Source organism: Etheostoma spectabile, chromosome 9 (genome assembly GCF_008692095.1).
Source record: "Etheostoma spectabile isolate EspeVRDwgs_2016 chromosome 9, UIUC_Espe_1.0, whole genome shotgun sequence".
Taxonomy (NCBI): Eukaryota; Metazoa; Chordata; class Actinopteri; order Perciformes; family Percidae; genus Etheostoma; species Etheostoma spectabile.
The window spans coordinates 32,398,197-32,421,526 of record NC_045741.1 but is presented as its reverse complement, the minus strand read 5'-3'; the positions used below and the strand labels follow the sequence as shown (position 1 = coordinate 32,421,526).

General features: G+C 39.4%; 2 protein-coding genes and 1 long non-coding RNA gene across 6 annotated transcripts in view; 2 read left to right on the top strand and 1 right to left on the bottom strand.

Moving 5' to 3' along the window:
- The window catches only part of LOC116695363 (calcium-activated potassium channel subunit beta-2), a 31,221-nt gene extending 22,197 nt beyond the window's left edge, over positions 1 to 9,024 (top strand). Inside the window, exons 2-5 of one of the 2 annotated variants that reach the window (XM_032525581.1) lie at positions 5,493 to 5,600; positions 6,886 to 7,056; positions 7,987 to 8,182; positions 8,296 to 9,024. In XM_032525581.1, coding sequence (XP_032381472.1) covers positions 5,551 to 5,600; positions 6,886 to 7,056; positions 7,987 to 8,182; positions 8,296 to 8,580 — 702 coding nt within the window. In that variant the 5' untranslated portion in view covers positions 5,493 to 5,550 and the 3' untranslated portion in view covers positions 8,581 to 9,024. The remainder of the gene's footprint in view (positions 1 to 5,492; positions 5,601 to 6,885; positions 7,057 to 7,986; positions 8,183 to 8,295) is intronic. The other variant, XM_032525580.1, reaches the window with a different exon arrangement.
- Positions 1,266 to 20,762, bottom strand: LOC116695384 (uncharacterized). Its single transcript, XR_004333446.1, has 3 exons — positions 20,680 to 20,762; positions 9,273 to 9,278; positions 1,266 to 1,276 (listed from the first exon to the last, which is right to left on the bottom strand). It is a non-coding gene; the product is annotated as an uncharacterized LOC116695384 (long non-coding RNA).
- Positions 15,991 to 23,330, top strand: part of LOC116695342 (calcium homeostasis endoplasmic reticulum protein) — a 25,210-nt gene continuing 17,870 nt past the window's right edge. For 2 of the 3 annotated variants that reach the window (XM_032525552.1, XM_032525548.1), the window contains exons 1-4: positions 15,991 to 16,171; positions 18,114 to 18,287; positions 20,947 to 20,985; positions 22,515 to 22,680. In XM_032525552.1, the coding sequence (XP_032381443.1) occupies positions 22,561 to 22,680 (120 nt within the window). In that variant the 5' untranslated portion in view covers positions 15,991 to 16,171; positions 18,114 to 18,287; positions 20,947 to 20,985; positions 22,515 to 22,560. The remainder of the gene's footprint in view (positions 16,172 to 18,113; positions 18,288 to 20,946; positions 20,986 to 22,514; positions 22,681 to 23,330) is intronic. The other variant, XM_032525549.1, reaches the window with a different exon arrangement.

The window sequence follows — 23,330 nt, the reverse complement described above, 5'->3', positions numbered from 1 at the left end:
GACCTTCAGCCCACTGGAAACGGTTTGCGCCGATGTGGCGGGGGGGGTCAGAACTCTAAAAATTTAGGCCCCGGTTTCACAGGGGAAACCCATGAGGTCTTCCGGGTAGGGATGGAAATCCTACCCCAAGGGGAAGGAGTTTAAGTACCTTGGGGGCTTCGCGAGGAGGGGGCCTTGGGGGGAGATTGGTCGGGGGAATCGGGAAACTGTGCGGTATTTCATTCGTTTATCGCACGTTGTACGAAAAAAGAGCTGGCCCGAAGGCAAAACTCCGATCTACCGGGCAATTTTCGGGTTTTTCCCCCCTATGGTCTGAAGGGTGGGTCATGCGAAAAGAACGAGATCAAGGGTCAAGCGGGCCAATGGGTTCCCCAGGAGGGTGGTGGGTCCCTTAAGAAGGGGGAGAAGTCAGTCACCCAAGGGGGTCAAAAAAGCGCTCTCCTTTGCGTTGAAAGGACCAGTTTAGGTGGTTTTGGATTGGTAAGGGGCCCCTGGGCGCCTCCCTAGGGGGTTTCCGGCACTCCAATGGGGGGACCTCGGGGAAGACCCCGGAAGGTGGAAGATTTTATCTCCAACCTGCCCGGGAACGCCCCTCCCCCTAAAACTAGTTGATGGGCCGGGAAAAGGGAAGTTTGGGGGGGCCCTACTGGGTGGCCCCCCAGTCTGAAAGCGGAGAGGGATGGGGGAGAAGACCAAACCAAGGTGGGGCAGAAACCTTTAAGTATTCCAAATCGTAAGGGTTAAAAAAAAAATTTGAAGCACTGGGATGTTTTTTAAAAGCCCGTCAGGCAGACCCGCAAGAAAACTGCTCGAGAGGGCCGTTTGTTGGCTCGAAAATCCAAGGCAGCCCATTTTCTACTGCAGCAGAGCTCCACAAGACCTGGTCCCCTGAAGTCCCTGTGTCAACCTGAACAGTTTGTCGATTCTGTCTTGAAATGGCCTCCATGGTCAAATCAATGCCCAGAAGCCAGCACTAAAACAAAAGACAATTGAAAAACCGTGTGGCATTTGCCAGGCCCACAGCCTGCTAAAAGGATGGATGCTGGAGAAGTGGGAAGAAAGTGGATTTTCAGATTAATCTTCTGTTGAATTACACCACAGTTTGCCGTAAATTGCAGGAGACCTACTGGAGCCCGCATGGATCTAAGATTCACCCAGAAACAGTGAAGTTTGGTGCGGAAAATCATGGTCTGGGGTTACATCCAGTATGGAGGTGTGCGAGAGATCTGCAGGGTGGAAGGCAACATCAATAGTCTCAAATACCAAGAAATCTTAGCTACCTCTTACATTCCAACCATAAAAGAGGCCAATTCTCTAGCAGATGGTGCTCCATTGCATACTTCCATCTCCCTTCAAAGTTTCCTCAAGGCGAAGAAGATCAAGATGCTCCAGGATTGGCCGGCCCAGTCACCAGACATGAACATCATTGAGCATATGTGGGGTGTAGATGAAAGAGGAAGCATGGAAGACCAACCAAAGAATATTGATGACCTGTGGGAGGCATGCAAGACTGCTTTCCTAGCTATTCCTGATGACTTCATCAATACATTGTATGAATCCTTCCAAAAAACCGCATGGGCCGTCCTTCAAGCTCATGGAAGCCCATACAGATATTAATTTGGATCTCACGCACCGCTATTTAAATTTTTGCTGCCATATTTTATATTTGTAGTAAATTTGTTCAATTTCTGTATAGGCGCAAACTTTTGTCTTGCCAAAATTTGACCTTTCTGTCATTTTAAATATAATTTTTTATTATGAAACTAATTTATTCGTGCATTGAACATCATTTGGGAGGTTTAGCTTTTCATATGACTATTTTTTACACCAAATTGATTAATTAAAGTCAGGTTAATAGCAGTGTTTCTTGGGAAAAAAGATAAGCGACACACTTTTTGTCAGGGACTGTATATTATTGCATGGCATTCTTTTTCTGATGTATAAGTATGAACAGTGAAAGAGAACAGCCTGTCCAGTGACAAGGCCAGAGTCTGTCCTTCACAATGTCAGCTTTTACGAGAGAGTGTTTTCCATTTTAAACTGTAAAGGAATGACAGTTATGTTTCAGACAGCGTGTCAACATACCTTTTCATGTGTGTTTGTGTGTGTGTGTGAGTTTTTTCCATCAGTTTGACAAAGATAAATATAAACACTCAAAGACACACATGAAGATCTGTTTGGGTATGCAGTCAGTCATCAATCAAAAGAACATGTTCTCAGGAAAGACACGTGCATGCACACAATGTCGGCCCCACTTGTTTTAGGTTACACGTTTCTCCACACTAACAGGAAGACTTGGGTGATTGATAGGTTGTCACACTAAATGTGTTTCTCTAATGACTTTTCATAGAGTCAAAGGCTACTCTGGATGTATATGATCAAAAAATACTTTTACGAGACTTATCTGAACAAGCATGCAACTTTTGTAAGGGATTTCAATTCAATTCAATTCAATTCAATTTTATTTATAGTATCAATTCATAACGAGAGTTATCTCGAGACACTTTACAGATAGAGTAGGTCTAGACCATACTCCATAATTTACAAGGACCCAACAGTTCTAGTAGTTTCTTCCAGAGCAAGCAACAGTGCGACAGTGGCGAGGAAAAACTTCCTTTTAGGCAGAAACCTTGGACAGACCCAGGCTCTTGGTAGGCGGTGTCTGACGACCGGTTGGGGTTAAAATGAAGAGTGGCAATAACAGTAACAAAAAATAGTAGTTTGTAGTAGTTCTTTGTAGTAGTTCATGGCATAGCAGGGCACTTTTTTGTAGCCTATGTTTCTGTTTCCTGTTTTACTTTGGTAGTGTGGTTTTCTGTCTTGTCTTGTCTTGTTTTGCTTCCTTTCATTCAGTTTTCCCACCTTTGTGATTGTCTGATGTCTTTCACTTGTTCCCAGCCCTTGTGTCACCTGTCCCAGGTTTTACCTCGTTACCTCCTGTATTTAGTCTCTGTGTTTTGAGCGTTGTTTGGAATCCATCATGTTATTTTGGGTAATTACAATTGGGTAGTTAAAAAGAAAATTGATGTAGGTTGAGCCGAGGACAACATAAGGGTTAAAGCATTCAATATGTACTCCAACAGGGCAATGGAATTTTCCAGTCAACACGTCCCATAAAAAGCAGACAAGTATTAACACTCAGGGTGACCCTAAAATGTCAAATATTCAATGCTTTGATCGAAGGAGCCAGAATTGACTGCCAATCTCAGTCAATTATTTGCGCAGAGGTGTTATAAAATGAGGATCATGCCATTTTGGCCATATGGGGGTGCTCAATGTCTGATTTTACACCAGTTTTTCCCAAACCTTTTTTTAATTAATCTTCTACACCCTTGCAACACTTATACAATAAGACTCTAGTCTTTTTATTTCTGTGTCCTAATCGGTTGCATGTTTTCATACAAAAGGAACTTTCACACACAACCTTATCACAGCTGAATATTTCAGTCAACAATAGACAAGACTTGGCAAATATGATTTGACAGTGTAAATTCTTAGTCAAGTACACCCCTAATCGACACCATCGCAATCAATCGACCAACATGTCAGTAGCAGCAGGTCAACACATGGTGGCTTAAACATTAAGCTAAACAAAATAAATATACAACCATAATCTAACTTAAGGGAAGTAATAAATACATAAATGAAAGCATGGTGCTTCCCCAGGATTACAAGCACTGAATGTCACTGGTTGCTGCCATCAGCCGCATTTAAGGGCCTTATCGCAGAAAGAATACAAGTATCTGCGGGTTTTACATGGGGGTGGGGCAAGATATGGCCATCCTGATGGCATTAAAGAGAATACGCAAGAAAGAACATGGTGAGAATTACCTTTGATTCTCTTAGCTTTTGGACTACCTGTTACTTCCAGAGGGCGCTCAGGTCTAGTAACTGGACTTCAGTAATCTTAGCAGATCTAAACAATGAAACGTAGATTCAGGATGTCATGGAGAAATACTACACTACCCACAATAAATAAGCGTATCAGTGACGTCTCTGACTGGGGGAGCTTACTGTTCCGTGGAAGTGTTTACCGTACTCACGTAAGCCTGTAACCAGTCTTGTACCTTTGCCTTTTTTTCTGTTTTTGAAACGTTCTTTTTAGCTGAATCAAATGTTTTAGTCATGTTGTAGCTGGTTGGCTTGGTTCCAGAATAAACTGTCTATAAAGGCATTGATGAAATGTCAATGGAGATATTGAATGGGAGAAAATCAATTCTGTGATTACGCTCAATCACAGAGAACAAAATCACGTAAATGTCAATATGTACAAAACTGGAAAAAAGGTCAGGGCTATGCAGCATATGTCTGCATCTGACAAAAAAACAGGTGCACAAGATAGTGAAAACTAACTAAGTCACTCGTGTAGACAAATGTGATTTCTGAAAGAAAAACATAACCTGAGTGAACAGGTTGCAGACCTCTCTGGAGAGGCTTGTTTCTCTCAGGTCATCTGGGACAGGTCTACTTTCTGTCCCCAGAGTCAGAACTAAACAGGGTGAAGCAGCTTTCAGTTTCTATGCTCCTCATATCCGGAATAAACTCCCAGAAACCTGTAGATCCGCTGCTACTCTCAGTTCTTTTAAATCAAGGCTGAAGACCTTTCTTTTTGATGCTGCCTTTCTTTAAATGACTGCTCATTTCTTTAAATTTCTTATGCTGCACTGTAACTTTTATTCTTGTGTTTTATGTGTCTATTTTTTTTAACTGTCTATTCATGTGTTTTACCGGTTTTTAATGCTTCTATTTTTAACTGTTTTTACTTGTGTTTTATCTGTTTAACTGATTTTGTGTAAAGCACTTTGAATTGCCCTGTTGCTGAAATGTGCTATACAAATAAAGCTGCCTTGCCTTGCCTTGCCAGCAGACTGATCTACTGTACTGCCTACAACACATGCACATATACAGTATGCAGACACATACACACCAGTGCTGACAGTAACCTCGCAAAGCGTCTTATTGATGAATGATGAAAGAGACCCGTTACCTGGGTTGTAAATCATTGTGAATTATGCTGGGCCAGCTCAGTGATGACATATGAACATACTGTACATTGAGGGTTGTTTATGCATCTTTGATATGTGCATTCCATTACAACTAATATTTGTTATCATCGTGATATTCTTAATGTTCACAGAACATGTTTTTTGCAACTAATTTTGTCATTGATCCTGAGGCTGTTTTTGAAATCCCAATACCTTGATGAAATTAATCCAATAAGTGCTATCAAAAATTATACATTCATCCTTTGTCTATAATTGCTTATCCTTTGAGGCAATCCCAGCTGACATTGGGCGTAAGGGCTGACACATACACACAGACCATTCACAGTCACATTTACAGTGTGTGGTGCTACTTTAACTTAAGTAACAGATCTGAATACTTTAACCACAGGATCTGAGCCATAGACCATAATATTCCTCATGGTCCATCAGGACAATAGAGGTTAGATTCTGTAAGGTTTTTGAATAACTGTCTCATGTACTTTGCAGGTGGGTCAGCGCCTCTGGCAGCATCGGTGGACTACAGTCCCCACATTCCTCAGATAGGATGTTTCTGTGGGCAGGAAGCAAAGCAACCGATGGAAAAAGTGACCGCAGGTATTGAATACTGCCTTGCTCAGTTTGTTTCAACATTAATACAGATATGTTCTAGAAAAGGTGACATTTTCTGAAAAGTGTAAGTTTGCTGGACATAACAGGTTAAAATGTTAAAATGAGAAGTAGTTGACCCCATAGAAAACCATTGATGCAGTTAGATAATGTAACAAATGACAAATTCAGTTCAAGTTCAAGAGTCAGCGATGAGTGTGTGTGCTAATTGAAGTGCCAGTTAGTATGTCAGCAGTGACAAGAGTTTCAAATGTCAGTTGGAGTATTTTAGCTGTCAAGGCCAAAAGCAGTTAAACTGTCAGTTGAAGAGCAGAGATCAACACACTAAATTATTACTCTAAGTGTAGTGAAAGTGCAGTAAATTCAAAAGCTGGGTCAAGACAGTGTGTAATGACACACCTTTTTATAGTAATAAAACATTAGAAACAGTAAAAAAAGTAGATGATCTGAAATAAATCTAAAATTAGATACATATAATGCATGAATGTAAAAATAGATGAGTACAATTCTGATTAAAAGACATATTAAAAATAACAGTAGGCCAGTCTACAGAAGTTGGCTTCCAGAAGTGAAGACAAATGATTTAATTACCTGATGTCATGATGGATAATTATTGGCCGAAGGGTACACATTTAGTCTTGAGGATTGGCTTAGGAACATCTAGCAAAGGTCTATCATGAGGGTATTGTGTAGCATACTGGCTCAGAAGAAGGTAAAGGTCACGGTAAACATGTATACACATACCTGTGTTAGAGTCTGTGGTAGCCAGTGCAAGAATCACCATCATTATTGCATAGTGATGCCATAATGATTTTACCTAAAACTTCATTAACTTGAACAAAGCAGACTGGGGTGTTATGACTCCCCATGACCCTATTATATAAGGCTTAGCTGCTTTAAAATTAATGAATCTAATATGAAGGAGGCAGAGACGGTTCAATCACACACACTATAGTTCTGAATATTCTGAGATTCTCAGGTCTCAGCTCACAGTTTCCTATTTCGTGGACCCCGCAAACAAGTGGGCAGTGCAAGGACTAGGACTAAAGGCAGATATTACATTGATAGACAGTTAAAGGACACGACAGAGTGTGTCCTGTTGCTCAGCTTACCCTCCATGAATGATAAAATGCTTTACCATCATTTGATGATTTACATATTTTGTTTTAAGGAGATTGCATTTTACACTATAGAAGGTCTAGACATGTGTGCAATGTTGACTGTAAAACCTTTTGAACTGCTAAAGGACATCTGACACGTTAACCTTTTTTAGTTCCAACTACCAGAAGTCCCGGGAATACGATGTCCTGGACAAGAGGAAGACCATGACAGCTCTTAGGGCAGGAGAAGACAGAGCCATACTGCTGGGCCTCAGCATGGTCGTCTTCTCTGTCATGATGTACTTTGTCCTGGGAATCACCATACTGCGCTCTTACTCGGACAGGTAATGACAAGTCACAAGGTCAGTCGATATCGACGACGTTCCACTTCCAGGATTGTTCAGGATCCAACAGATATTCCGCCAGATGTCCAACACCTTCCACTTTTCTTCTTTTAATTTTAAACTCTGATGGATTTCTGAGGACTATGGTTAACTGCTCCTCAGATTGCTGCAGGGTAAATCCAGACAGCTAGCTAGACTGTCTGTTGAATCTGAGTTTTCTGTTGCACTAAAACTACATTTGAACGTAAAAATGTTCCACCACAAAGTTCCTTCCTGAGGCTATTTAGCAGAGACACTGTCATTGTGTCCGCCACTGCCCAAGGCAATGGTGATTGGTTTGAAGAAATGCCAATGGCCCAATCCCAAAGTGAGCTCTGAGGACTAAGGGCTAAAGACTCTCAGACTTATTTGATCTCAGGTGCTAAGTAAGTGAGTGAGTGTGTAATATCATGTTTTCAAAAGCATCACTTTCATCAAATTCTATGTGACATACAGTATTTCCAGTATGTTACGTAGTTCCAGTACGAGAGAAGATACGCCTTTATTGTCTCCTATAGGAGAAATTTGTCTTGGGCATTCGATAACAAATGGCAACACATACACACACAATAAGCTTACAGTTAACCAACACAGAACATAATCATACATTGTGTCATCCAATGCTTCAGTGGACCTTTAACAACCACACACAATTCCCCCCATCTTCCCTCACATTCACAGAAGAGAACCCACAGCACATCCTTCCCCTCATATTGCACTTAATGTCAATGATTGCACATTTCCCGTTAACTCATTTAGAAAACAGAAACTGACTTAATTGTCATGGTTAGTTTTGCATTATTATCTGCATAGTCAAACTCTGACTAACAACTAAAATCAATGAAGGTATGTTTGTTGCATGCATTGAAAAGAATTGTTCTTTCTCTACAGCGTGTGGACTAGTGAGGCTAGCTGCACTATCGTGAACTCCACCATCGTGGGCGATGTCAACTGTTCATACAGCTGTGGAGCAGAGTGCAGGAAGAGTTCCCGTTACCCCTGTCTTCAGGTCTACGTGAGCCTCAACTCCACAGGAAAGGTGCTACGACTGTTGCACAACGAGGAGACGCAGGACAGCAACCCTGAGGTCTGGACTGTGAACAGTCAAAAGACTTCTGTAACGTTAAGAACACCTGGACTACCACACACGAGCCAGCTGTATACAAATAAACCATGTCTTTTTTTCCTTCTTTCCTTCAGTGCTTCTACTTCCCAAAGTGTCGTAAGGACTATGCAGCCACGCATGTGATCATTCAGAACATTTCTGAGCGCCTCAGGTCTCAGCACACAGTTCAGTGTTTTGTGGACCCTACAGACAGAATTGACAGTGCCATCCTGACACAGATCTACGGTCGGGTCGCCGTCTTCCACTCCCTGTTCTGGCCAACCTGCACCTTGATTGTAGGAACCATTATTATTGCCATGGTGAAGCTGACCCAGTATCTGTCCATCGTGTGCGAGCGACAAAGCCGTATTAAGAAGTGAAGGAAGTTCAAAAGGAAGTTCCTGTTGTATGGACATGGGGACAACTGAACCAGCTTCATGGGGACCAGACAGAAAGACAAGAGGAAAAAGCTGTTTCACTCCCAGAAGTGGTCTGTCTGTGATAGCTGGAATGTTGGGATTCAAAGCTATGCATCAGTGACAATCTAAAAGCAGCTAAAACGAGAAGCATATACTTTTGAGACAGTGTGTAGCAAGTGTATTTCCAACAAATGTTGAATGTATTTCTTCTACATTTAGTTAAAAGAATGGTGACTCATTCTGTCAGGTGGGATATATCTATCAGAATGGACTATTTACTCTATGAATTGATTTTATAGTAGGGTAGCTCATTGTCAGGTATGACATATCTATCAGGACTACTTACTCTATAAACGTAATTAAGTTTGGTAGCTCATTCTGTGCTGTAGAATGAATCTATCAGAATGGACAACTCACTCTATCTATCTATCTATCTATCTGACTACTCTGAAAATGTAAATAAAAGTAGACCATCAGAATGCTCTACTTCAACCATAAATGTAGTCAAAAGTAAGGTAGCTTATTGTAAAATATATATCAGAATGGACTACTTTATTAAGGTAGGAACTATCTATCAAAATAGATCACTTCCACTTGTTTTTGAAAGTAGGGTAGTTCATTCTGTCTGGTAGTTAATATCTTTAAGAATAGACTTTTTACTCTATAAAATGTAGTTTAAAGTTGTGTAGCTCATTCTGTCAGTAGGAAATATATATGAATGTACTAACTATACTATGAATGTAGTTACAAGTATCGTGGCTCAGTCTGTCAGGTGGGAAATATGTATCAGAATGAACAAATTACTCTACAGCCGTTTCTCCCAGTCAAGGAAGGATCCTCCGAAGCCTGAATTTTGACAATACTATGTCATCAAAAGACTGTTCCAATGTCAAGGGTCCTCCGAATTCCACCAAGGGTGGGTTCTGGCAAGATGGCGGATTGAGCAGTCGTGATTTTCCAAGCTCTTCACAAGTAGTCCCAAATTATAGTTAGAAGTAGTTGAATGTCCACTCTGAAGTGTGAAAATAGATGCAAAACGTGTCATTAAACATGCAACACTTAAAATAGATCCCGAAGGAAAGAAATCCTTGCCTAACATCGAAAGAATTTGAAAATGTGCTTGAAGAGGAGCATGACTATGCTATGGATGTATCACTGCTAAATAAAAAGGACCACTGTGGCAATGATTCCATGCCACCAACGCCTACCAAGCAACTTGTGGGAAAGAAGGCCAAGTCAACTGAAGTCGCTGAGAGGGATGACGTTTCTAATAAGACTATTTTTGAGGCGATACTGGCCCTGGAAAAGCGAGTGGATGTGCTGCTAGCCGAGTTAAGAGAGCCAACAAAGCAGCGCCATGAATGCTAGCTTAGCAAAGACCGTCCAGTTCGACAGGGTGGTACTGACGGAATGTAAAAAGAAAGTATGAGATCTGGAGAAACAAAACGACCATCTTTGCAAAGAGAATAATAAGATTAGGAGAGTGTCAAAGAACAATAAAGGTACAGGGTGAGGTGGTGCCTCTAGAAAAATTGTTCGGAAGAGAAAAATGGCAGACATATACGTACACAGTTCACCCACATCCTGGTTCATGATTGCTCCAGATATGGGGTCAAAGCTAGAAGATGCTGTCATGAATCCCGCCTCCTGGGTTTGTTTTCTGCCTGAGTTCCTGTTTTCCACTTTTGAGTCTGTTTTCCATGAGTTCCTGTCTGGTTGCCTGGTGACGAAGCAAGGTGGGAGAATCTGCAACCACCCACACCTGTGTTTCATCTGCAATCTGCATATCTGGTCATGATCATCACCGCTCCACCATGTAAGCAGTGTACTGACATCCATTCCCTGCCGGATCATTAGCCTTACCAGGATGTTTGCCAGTGTATCAGTTAATCAGTTTAGAAAGCTTGCTCTGCTGCTTGTGCTATTGTGCCTGTTAATCTGCCTCCTGTTCTTCTGTCTGCAGTTTCTGTCACCTGGGACATTCCCTACACATCCACCTGGCTGTCTGCTTCACCAGCGTTATCGGATCTTCACTAACTTCCATCCGACTCGCTTTCATCCACTGCTCCGCCATCTGGACTCACCTGTTTCCACACACACTATTCAAATAAATACCCACGTTGTTCATTCTACTTACCTTGTCCTGGTCTACTTTTGGGTTCCTGTTCTAGTGAATCGTGACAGAAGCAGTGGACATTGTCCACAGAGTTGGAATAAAAAGATTGACAAAAAGATCAGGCATATCATCGTTCTCTTCACTAAAAGATGAGTGAAGGAAGAAATCTGGCAGTGGACCAAAAACTCTTCGGTCTGTGAAGAGAACGGCATCCGTTTTGCCGAGGTTCTGCCACGGGAGGATTGGGAAGAAAGACGGAGGTAATAGAACAAGCAAGGCGGTCCGGGAAACTTGTATGGATGCATCGGCGGTTTGGAGACAACGGGAAGACGAGGGAACACGGTCTGTTTATGGTATAAAGCAGTGGAAACTTTTGGAGGGACAAAACTTTCCCTAAAGCCTATAGTTTTTCCTGGTCTCAGTGGCTTAACAACTGTTAAACTAGCAGTTGTTTGTTTTCTCATTTCTGGTGTTCACATTAAATGAGAATCTGTTTTGGTTCTTTGAATGTTTTGTAAAGGGCAAACATCTCACAGTTTGTTTTTACAAGAGACTCCTTCTTCTGAAGCTGATGTAGCTTTTTGGACTAATCAATGGGTGGAAAAAATCTTATTTAGTCATGGTTCTAACTGATTTGGATCTGTGGCGATATGCTTAAAGTTACCTGAATGACTCATCGATCCGATGGAGACGGACATTATTTGATGGTAATAATGAATGTGGAAAGTTCATTCTTTATAATTACCAATTTTTATGGTTATGATGGTCAAATCAAAAATACTGATGGAAAGTATCTCAAATGTGATTTCAGAGTTAAAAGTGCTGTACCCTACCGATTACATATTGGCAGGAGCTGACTGGAATATGGCACCAGATGAATGGGATGATAGAATGCCTCCCAGACTAAGGAAAGCAAAGCAGAATGATATATAGAAACTTTTATAATAGACAACAATTTGATTGATGCATGGAGACTCCTTAATCCTTGGGTTTACACATTTTCATGGTTTAAGCCTAATGGAGAAAGTAAATCTAGGATTGATTACTGGTTGGTAAGCGATACCTTTCTGACTTATGTTAAACAAACTCAAATTTCTGAAGAGCCACTTTCTGATCATTGTTTCATAGATCTACTACTTTTAGAACCCACAGTGAGAGTAACCAAAAAACATATTGGAAGTTAAGTTGTAAAATGTTACAAAAGGAGGAAAATTGCATGAAGGTTAGGGAAATTATAATAAAAAATGAAAAGGATGATTCAATTCAAGGTTATATTGGTACATTTAAGATTAGAGAAATCCCAATACATTTTTGCGAGGGATTAAAAAGGGAAAAAGACTATTAAAGTAATTTGTTGTGGGAAATTAACCAGTGTTGTAGTAATTTGGACCTAAATTATCAAGGGAAAAACAAGTTATTGGAGTTACAAGTCGATTAGATGAACTTTATCTTGAAAAAGCACAGGGGACATTTATAAGGTCAAATTATTGAGGCATGTGAAAAGAACTAAATTACTAGTTTAAATATGAATGGGGTAGAAAGCATAGATTTGAGAAGTATAGGTAAGGAAATGTTCTCATTTTACTCCAAATTGTACTCAAATTATTTTGGGATAGAGACTGATTATTTGTTTGATAAAATCAAACATGCCATCCCATGCATTGGTGATCCCTTTAAAGACATTTAAGAGTCAGCTCTGAGACTTGAGGAGTTGGATTCAGTTAAAAACATAAAAAGAACACAACAGAAAGAGTGACGTCCACAGCTTACAAATAATACATGCAGAAAACAGACATTAACAAACACATATTGTACATAAACAGACACCCACACAGACAGACACAAGACAAGGGACCAATCACATGTGCAAACAGAAGTAGAGGCTGCAGCACAAATTTACATCCAAGATTTCAAGGACTCCGCTATGTTGAGCCAAGTGTCCAAAGTCTTTCCTGAGAGTTCCATATATATGACATCCAAAAAAGAAAAGTATGCATGTACAAGAAGACGGTGGTTTCCAACGGTTTCCAATAATTTTCTTAGCAGCTGTAAGTCCAGCAACACAGCATGTTTTTTTAAGTGTTAGAGAGCTGAAAGGCTGACAGATTATTCAGATTTAAGACATTGACAGTAACGGGTACACTAGCTTTAATCAAAGCAGAAATTTTGTGTGCAATATTGTTCCAGAACTGACCAACAGGAGAACAGTCCCAGAACATGTGAAGATATGTACCTTTAACTTTTATTGGGCAGTTCATTATTTTAATGTGATGCATTTTCCCAGGGGTAAGATATGTCCCATGAATGAAATTGTAGTGACTCTGCTAATAGTCTGGATTGCGTGATACTTCTGGAATGCTAGACTATACAGCATCCCAGTTGAGATCAATACTCAGGCCTGGGCAAGTGCATGCCCAGATCTTCTCAATAGGAAGGGCAGAGTGGCCAGCTATCACTAAGAACTGATAAATACCACAGTTTTTAGGCTGCATAGTAAATAACTTCCGAACAGGATGAATGGGCAAAGGCCTCTGCCAGGAGACACCGTATGCCTTAAGTGAAAAAAAGAGGAACATGGTAGATTGAACGCGTTTTGTAAGTCAGAGAAGGGTAACAAGCCAACCACGCTAAAAATGTCTCCCAGACAATGAACTTCACTTTGTTCCCATTGTTGGGCTGTTATCGGATTCCGACCAATCAGGAGTGTTGTACTATTGAATAATGGGGAAAAGGTTGTGCCAGTTACAAGCTACATGGCAGCATGTTTCAGCTAATCTCCGAGTTTTTATAAGATGAGAGATGATGGGGCCAAAGTGTAGTTGGCACTGTTTGATAGAAACACTGGCAAAAAGAACATTATGGAGTGACCAAGGCTCTGTCATAAGATTTTCTAAGGTACACCTGCAAACAAACACATCTGGGTTATACCACGTAAGGAGGGACTTCAACACAAAGGACCAGAAATAATGTTTGAAGTTGAGAACTGAGAGGCCACCATACTCCTTCCTCCTCTGTAGAGTAGACATCTTGAGTTCCCTTTCCAGATAAATATAGATATCACTGATTGTAATTTACGCCAGTAGCCAGCAGGATGGGCGAGAGGCAGCATAGAGCTCACAAAATGAATCCTGGGTAAAACATTCATTTTAACCACTGAGACACAAGCTTGAGTCAACATAGCCTATCAATTTTTCCATATCTTTCAAACGCTGTTCAGAGCAATTTAATATTACATGATTACAATCCCTGTGCAATATAGATGTGCTGTATTTATATAGCGCTTTTCTAGTCTTGACGACTACTAAAAGCGCTTTTACATCTACAGGAAACATTCACCATTCACACACATTCACACACTGTGGCCGAGGCTGCCGTACAAGGTGCCACCTGCTCATCAGATAAACATTCACACACATTCACACTCCGATGCGCAGCACCGGGGGCAACTCGGGGTTCAGTGTCTTGCCCAAGGACACTGCGACGTGGGACTGCAGGGCCAGGGATCGAAACACCAACCTTCCGATTGGCGGGCAAATATAGAGGTCAAGTCAGGAGTTGAATACTTGGGAATTGTTATTTCCAAGAATAAGACAGCTTCGGACAAAATGAATATATGGAACAATTGTAAACAAGTGTAAAACAATCTTAAATAGGTGGCTGCAGAAAGATATCACAATTTCCTTTATTATCCGAAATGGACAGCTTATCCAGACTTATTTTACCGGTCTTCTCTTTACCCATCTCTACAAGTATGATCAAAGTCATAAACAAGGTCAATTTTAACTTAATACGGAGAAACAAATTTCAGTAAATAAGGAAAATTAACATGGTTGAAAACTCTGACAATGGAGGTGCGAATGCGATTGATTTTGATAATGGCGTCTTGACATTGAAATGGTGAAAAACTTTTATAACAGGCCTTTAGGTTTATTGTCCCCAATTTGAAATGTATAAATGGATGACATGGGGGGGGGAAGCAATTCATTACCAGTCAAACTGCTTTCCATCAGCAGGTCCTTCTCTATTGGAAGTTAATCTACAAACATCCTTTTACACCTCATAATACCCAAGTTTGGAATAATAGATACATATTGATAAGCAGAAAATCTGTGCACATGGTTGAATGGAAATCCAGGGGAATCTGGGCAATAGCTCATTTTATGGATGGTAATGGTATTGTGTTACAGCACGAGGAGTTTTGGGAGAAATATCAATTTCAATGCAACGTCAAGTATTATTATAGATGGTTAAAAGCTATACCAGAGTCTCTAAAATCAACATTAGGTACTCCAAAGTGTGGTCTGAGGCAGCTCTGCATTGAATGAATTGATTTCTGTGACTATAAGTGTACCAACAAAGTTTTTAGAAATATTCTATTAAAAGATTATACAGTATATTAGATATTATTCTAATCCAGTAAGAAGAAAATATATATGTTGAAAGAATTTGGTGATGGAGAGGTTAAGAAAATAAGGAAAGGTTATGTCTCATTTCCTCTCCTTCCAAAGGTAAAAGAACATTTTAGATGAAATCTAGCCAACAAATGAATGCTTAAGACTGAGATTCAATTCTAATCCATATAATTGTGTTTTTTGTGAAAAGGAAATTGAGAATGGAGAACATGTAGGCTATTTTTTCTGTGTGAGTCGGTGCAGTCTTAATAGCGAGATCTGCAGAGCCGGCTATAGACCAGAGAAATTGAAATGCCACCTCTGACAGTGAAGAATATAAAGTTTGGTGTTATTGTTGAAGATAAGAAGGTAGATTTTGTTCTCAGCAATTTGGTAAAACATTTTACACATACACATGTAGATATTTTAAGACCAACCCCTCCATCCATTATAAGAATGAGTTGCGTATGATATTGTGTGTGTGTTGTTGAAATGGGTTAACGGTTGAAAAAAAAAGCCTTTGAATTGATTTGTTTACTTGAAACTCATCTCAGTTTGAGATAGTCTGTTCTGTTTATTTTCTCTTATTTTATTTTCTTCTTTATGTGACTTTGTTATAAGCTCCTAGGTTTTTGATTGTATACTCCACCAGAGGAAAAAGCTCTATTTTTGAAATGGATTTGTACATATGCCTTGTTTGTTTGTATCTGTATTCTGAATAAATAAATTTAAAAAAAATAAAATTTAAAAATTCCACCAAGGATTGGCTTGCTTTTCGGAGACTGTTTACATATTGAATATTAATATACAGTCTATGCTTGCTGTGGAAGAATGTGCTCGACTAAACTCCGCGTGGCGCTGTAGACAACCCCGCTGTTTCGTGTTGCGGTGTCTGTGGAATAGTACTTCCGGTGTACGTTCCAGGGGCAATTTTGTGAATTTAGTAACACATAAACCGAGTTGACTGATATCTGGACTATTCATTAAAGTGCAGCGGGTTTGCTGTAACTGAAGCCAAACATGGATATCCCAAATCCCCCTGAAGGTAAGCATTACCGTTAACGTGGCGCCACAGCGTTGTGTTATTGTAATTCTACGTTAGCTAGCATCATGCTACCTGGCGCTACTGCTCAACACAATGCTGTTATACCGCTGCTTTTAGTATTTCGGCCACAGGTTTTAGCTAGCGAGCTACACCAGGTTTTTGTGTACACAGTTGCACCAATGTTAATCAGTATGACTAATAATTGTTATTATAATAATAATAATAACAATAATTGTAGTAGTTTTGTAACGTTGACAGTTAGCGTTAGCTAAGTAGCTAACGTTAGCTAGTCGTTACACATGTTATTAAGTTGGCTTCCTTTCACGGCTAAAGTCATCCAAGGTTGAAATTAGCTTTTCCCCTGTAAGTTTAAACGTTAGTCAAGTAACCAAGCTAATGCAAAAGGGTAATTTTCAACTTCCATTGCAGACAATTTATGGATTAGGATCCCTCTCTCCTAGGGCTACTCCACTACTAGCTAGCTCTATCTGTAAATAAAACAGGGCATCGTTATATATCATCATCATCATCATCACTTTATTTATAAAGCGCTTTCACATCAGCAATAGCTGAACAAAGTGCTGTACATGAAGGCAGCAAACACATATAAAAATAACAGTCACAATATCATAAAAATAATAAACTGGGGGTGAAGATCTACCCAATAACACTATATAAAAACAGATAAGATCAAGTCTCAGTTTGGGTTGAAAGCCAAAGTGTAGAAATGAGTTTTAAGAAGAGTTTTAAAAATCGGTATTGAGGAAGCCTGACGAATGGTCAAAGGTAAATATTTAATATAATATAATATATATTTAATATAAATTTGATAGATGAGTGTACACTGTTGATTATGTATGGATATTTGGCAAGAATGTTAACTGTAAAGGCACAAGATTAACTGACAATGCCGATTAGAATATAGCCCTTGTTTGTGTCTCTTCTGAAAGATGAATACCCAGGCAGCAATCTTTAAAAAAGGAAAACAAAATTGTAACTGTAAATTTAGCTAACGAGCGTACACTTACTACTGACTGTTTTAAAGACATTTCCAGGGTTCTCAAAGACTCTTCTAACTACCTGGATGAAATGAAGAAATACTGTCTGCTGCAGAGTAACAGGTTTTTCAAACGGTTTCCCAAATGTGTTTCCTCAAGTGAAATATTTCCCTGCTCAATTTGAACAATGTGAACCTAAATTAAAAAATATTAATAATTATAGTTGTAAATATTGATGTTGCTTCACATTGTATATTGATCTACTGTATTAAAAAAGAGCAAGGACCTATTCCACTATGCAGAAAGCTCCTGTATGGGGAAACCGAGTCAATACTTTTTGTCTATCTTGCAGTAGATGGGATTCTTCTTTCATTCAGATTGGTACAAAAGTCATTAAGGATTCAGGAATCACCTACAAAACAGAGGAAAATGTAGGTGAACAATTATTATTTCAAAGATCAAAGGATATTTGTCTTTCTGGAAAACTGCGTAGCTCTGTAACTGGAATATTAGATTAGATTAGATTCAACTTTATTGTCATTACACATGTACAGGTACAAGGCAATGAAATGCAGTTTGGGTCTAACCAGAAGTGCAATAGCAGTGCAGGATATATACAATGGTTTCATCAGTGCATAAGTGCATAAATTAATAAATATGGAACTGAATAATATTATAAACAGAATTTTACAGTTGGTTTTGTCCTATGAATATAAAATATACATAACAAGTATTGTGGGCAAGATTTACAGCTGGATATGTACTTAATACAATAACACATGAGGGCAAAGACTGTGGCCAAGTCAGTATATAACTTTTCAGTGTCAGAATAGCACATGTTATGGTAATTTTGAACATCTTCTGTTTGCCACTAGTTTCAGATAGACCACCAGCTGCCTCAGTTCTGACTGTATTTGTTTCCTCATTTTCTCTTTCTGGTGCAGATCAAGAACTGAAGAATGTCATTGACAAGCTGGCGCAGTTTGTCGCTCGGAACGGGCCAGAGTTTGAAAAGATGACAATGGAGAAACAGAAGGACAACCCTAAGTTCTCCTTCCTCTTTGGGGGAGACTACTTCAGCTACTACAAGTGCAAGCTTGCTATAGAGCAACAGCAGCGTATGTAGTTAAAGGAACAGTCCACCATTTAACCGGAATTTGCACTTAAATATTTGTATGATGTTGTAATGTTCAGTTGATTTTAGTATTCAAGAGAAAATTAGGTCTTTCCCTGTGCTATAGAGTCCTTTAATGAAACATATGAAATTAAGAAACGGAATAAATTGAAATGCAGCTTTTTGCTAACCTGGAAATCCAGAGTTCTAGTGAGAGCAGAATTTGATTTTACTCTTTAAGTCACTCTATCATTGAGTATTGCTGCTCATTAACTGTACCCTTGCAGCCCGGCTGAACCAATAACATCAGTGTATCTGATATAAGCGGGCCAGAGGCGAGCTAAACAGATGACGACAGTTTAATCTACCAGTTAGCTCAGCTGGTAGCTAAGCATATAGGGCTCTGGATACGTCACCCTATTTGTATTGTTGTGATTGGTTGTACTGTTATCCAATTGCGTGCAGTAAGAATTTTAAATGGACGCTTGGTGCCACCCCTCACGATGGGCGACTTTCATTACTCAATGCCAGACCCTTAATCTTTCGGGTTTGGGTCTGGATTTCCAGGCTAGCTTTTTACAATTTTACAGGCCAATAAGTCATCAGCATGTAATTCATTTTATTAAATGAGAGCATATCATCTTGTATTTTAGGTACATAACCAATTGGAACACCTTGCTCATCCATATACAGACACAAGATTTCTTTTCGATTGAACTCGCCAACATCATACTAATAATGTGTATTCTGTTTGAGTGGATTTGTCTTTTGTGTTTTTTAGGCATTTAAAGCCCATCAAGCAAGTACTGTACCTACTCACACTTATCTACTTTTATTGTGCTTACTTATAGCACATGGTAGAACCTTAATGTCACCTGCCATGTCAGCTGTTTTCTACAGTAGAGTAGCAGTACAACCACAAGTTGCCTCCATTGTCTAGGCCACATTTTCACAACAAAGCCATGTGGAGCTCACCAGTGCTGCACTGTATAGAACTTGGAATTTGCTCTCTATTTGAAACGAGTAGGGCTGGGTATGCAACCTTAAATAGTCTTTAGCTCCAAATTCAAGTATCTACAGTTGACATTCAATGCCAACTGATATTTCTTATTTGAAGCTTTTTCATTATTCAAAACAGAATATTTTCAAATTTATAGTTGATTGTATTTTATTAATGGTTCTTATTAATGGTGGGCAACATCAATAGGAAACATTTGTCAACGGTCAGACATATTGACATACCATGTGTACCTACTATTCAACATGTCCTATTTTATCTCTGGGTGTATGGGAAAGCCGAACCATCAGCACTGTACGGCACTGTAAGCTATATACCAGGTATACTAACAGCGTCCTAAAGTACAGACTAAAAAACACATTTCGCATGGCTTATTGTGGCTGAATTCAAGTGGAAAAGGTACTATTCTGTCATTGCCAACACTTGCTGTGAGAAACAAATACTGTCAAATTATAGTTTACAAAAGCATCACAACCGCCTGCTACTGTTTGATTACCAGTTCACACTTATCACCTCATAGGCCACCTGCACTCCCTTTTTAGTAATTTCTATGCCTTGCCGACACATAACAAGTTTAGCTTAGCTCTTGTTTAACTCTTGTAAAAACTGCTAAATGGAAATAATAGATTTTATTTTTTTTAGTCAATTTGATTAAATACTTTGATATGGCAGGTATATTGTACAATTGTATTTTTATTGTATGCATAAGATGGGCTTTGGGCTTCTCTAACCAAATGTATCTATTTTAAACCACAATGCCCGGCCCTAAACAAGAACACTCTTCCCCAATTAAATATCCTGTCCCTCTCGAAACTGAGCAGCATTACTTGGTGATATGAACTCTGACTCCTCCTTTGTGGCCTTATAGTGGACACTGAATTGTTAGCTGCTGTTTGAATTTTTCTTCAGCATTGCACATGGGCTTCATTTCGTCATTTGTGTCCTATATACTCTCTGCACCTGAATGAGGTGTGTGTGTGCGTGTGTATCCGTTGTGATAGATGCAAGCAGTCAGAGCTGATAGGATTCTTGTCTGCTGAGGAGCACTGTATGTGCAAAGCAAACATCTTCATAACTAAAACTGTTTGTTGAAAGGGCAAAAGCAGAAAATATCAGTTAAATTGAAAACTCAAGTCGGTGCAGCATCTGCATTGTAATGCACTGCTATGTTAATGAGCCCAAAGTCAGCCAGGTGTGGTGTAGACACTAGATGCATGTCATTTGCAAAATGCACAAACTTGTTGATTACGTCATCATATCTGATAAGTCAAATGTGTTACTAAATATGTCAATACATAATACAATGAGTTACATCATTTAAATGGCTTGTCAAATTACTAATTAAAGATATAAATAATGGAAGTGGAAAAATAAATACTATAAACATAAAAGTCTGAAATCATAGAAGCGCGCTGCCGATAGTAGTTTACTGCTGTTTGCCGATTCGTTGGCAGTTTGAGGGCAACTTTTAGTTTGTGAACCTGGAAAGTTGATTTCACAAGTGATGAAGACAGCACCCATTACATGTTTCCTCTGAGGCATGTGGCAGGCTATGGGGAAGGAGGAGCAGGTTCAGCCTTCCAATGCAGGGCTCTTCAACGTTCTGTCAGTCATGTAATACCACTGTTTGCTTTTCTCCACTTAGATCCCTCTACCCAAGATGGGGAGGAGTATATATCTGAAGGTATTTATTTGGAACCAGATTGGTCTGACAAATTCAAAATTCCAGTTCAACCGTCACATTTTGTTTTTTCTGCTGGACATTATCACATTTGTGCTTGAAAGTTGTTATGGTTTGTTTTCAGTTGCATTTATCCGTATGCTTCTTTTTTTTCCTTTTTGAGTTTGTGCTGTATTATTTACTGTGTTGTCACGATTCAGAGCGAATGAAGTGCCAGGGCAGCATGATTTCACCAACAATTCAAGTGTTGTGTTCGGAACAATAGTTTCTGAATTTTGAACTTAGTTCTTGGTTAAAAAAACAAACAAGTCCCTATAAAGTTGACACTAGCACCTTTTCACTCTTGTTACGGTTGTGCCACATCGCTGTCAAACTACAGGCCTAAAATCAGCATACAAATTTTTAATTTGTTCAGGCGTTTGACTGAGGGCAGTGGGGCAAAAATAAATCAGATTAAACTAAAAATTACAAATTAATAGTTTTTACATGGCTGGTTAATGATTTCTTTGATCAGTCCAATATTTATCCTCTCAGAGCATTTTTGACTTGCAGCCTTATTTGTAGACTTCTAGGATTCTGTCGAACATAGAATAGTTATAATGGCCCGGTAACCGTGCAAGATGCAGTCACAAAACATTACCGAGATCAAAATGAAGGCCAATTTGTGGGTGTGGTCTAGGGCTGCACGATACGAGGAAAATATGCAATATGCAATAGCGTTGTTGAATATTGCAATAATGATATTACTTGCAATAAATAAACCAATATTAAAATGTACATTTTTGCTGCTTTCAGTATTCTGCTAAAATACAACTTTAATTTAAAATAATTTGAAAGCTAAATAATTTCCAGCATTCTTTTATTGAGCAAATTGAACATTGAATGGAATGTAATAGGCACCACTTAAAAAAAGAGTTACATTTTAAAGTGCAATTTTTTTACTGCTAATTTCTTTCAATTAACACACAAAATTTCAGTGTTTTTCGCAATATATGTAGCCGTTTTCGCAATGTGTCTATTACAGTAGTTGATACCACGATGACAATAACAATACATTGTGCAGCCCTAGTGCGGTCTGAGAAAGAACGTCGGAAGTAGGGGTAGGGAAGGGGTCGTTGCTGCACCCACTTTACGCCCCTGGTCCAATTTGGCGCGCCAGCTGATGTGATCCCATCACAAGATGGGTCTCTACTTTTCTGAGGTGCTAACATGTTGGAGGGTGGTTGGGAGGGGGAGTTAGTGCTGATTGTCTTTCAAATTTTGTTCGCTCTTCTGCTTTGTATTTGACATGTTTTATCTGCTTTATCTTTTGAGGTCCCTTTTGATTTAAATACTTTTGTGTAAACAAACCATGCTATGTTTACCTTGTATATGATTTATGGACTGAAACTTTCTCTTTGGACATCTACATCACGTCTGCAGTCGCACAGCATCAACCCCCCTAACCTCAGCCTCAAAATCAAAGCTTTGCTGAACCTGCAGACTTCAAATGTTCATTATCCCCCACTCTTTTCCTGCTGCTCTCTTTGCAGAAATTTACAACCCGGTGCCAAAGACGCGGTTGACATCCCTCCATCAATGCCGATGATTGCTCCGCTTCCTATTCCTCCGCCTGCCGTGCCCTCTATGGAAGATCTCATCCAACAGAGCCTATGGAATCTGCAGCAACAGGAGCAGCATATGCACACACTCAGACAGGTACAGAGCAAGAGAGAAATTAATAAATATATAATATAATAAAGACTCTGACCGATAGCAGACCTGTCTCAGATGACTTGAGAGGCCTGGGTGGTTAATAGAAATGGATTTTGGCTCTAAACCGTGTAGTTAATTATAGACCAGCACCAGTATTTTAAAAATCAATTCTTTGAGAGACAGGAAGCTAGTGCTAAGACTTCAGAACTGGGGTGATGTGATCCACTTTCTTTGTCTTAGTGAGGACTAGAGCAGCAGCATTCTGAATCAGCTGCAGCTGTCTGATTATTTTTTTTTTTAGGGAGACCTGTAAAGACACCGTTACAGTAGTCAAGTCTACTGAAGATAAAAAAACATGGACAAGTTTCTCCAAATCCTGCTGAGACATAAGTCCTTAATCCTTAATATATTCTTAAGGTGATAATGACTTTGTAAGTAAGTTTTAATGTGGCGGTTGAAATTCAGGTCTGAGTCCATGACTACAAGATTTCTGGCTTTGTCTGTTGTTTTTAACATTGTTGTTTGACGTTAAGCGCTCACTTTTAATCGTTTATCTTGTGCTCCAAACACAACCACGTTTTCTTTATTTAATTTAAGACAGTTCTGGCACATCCAGTCGTTAATTTGTTCAATGCACTTACTCAGTTTTTGTA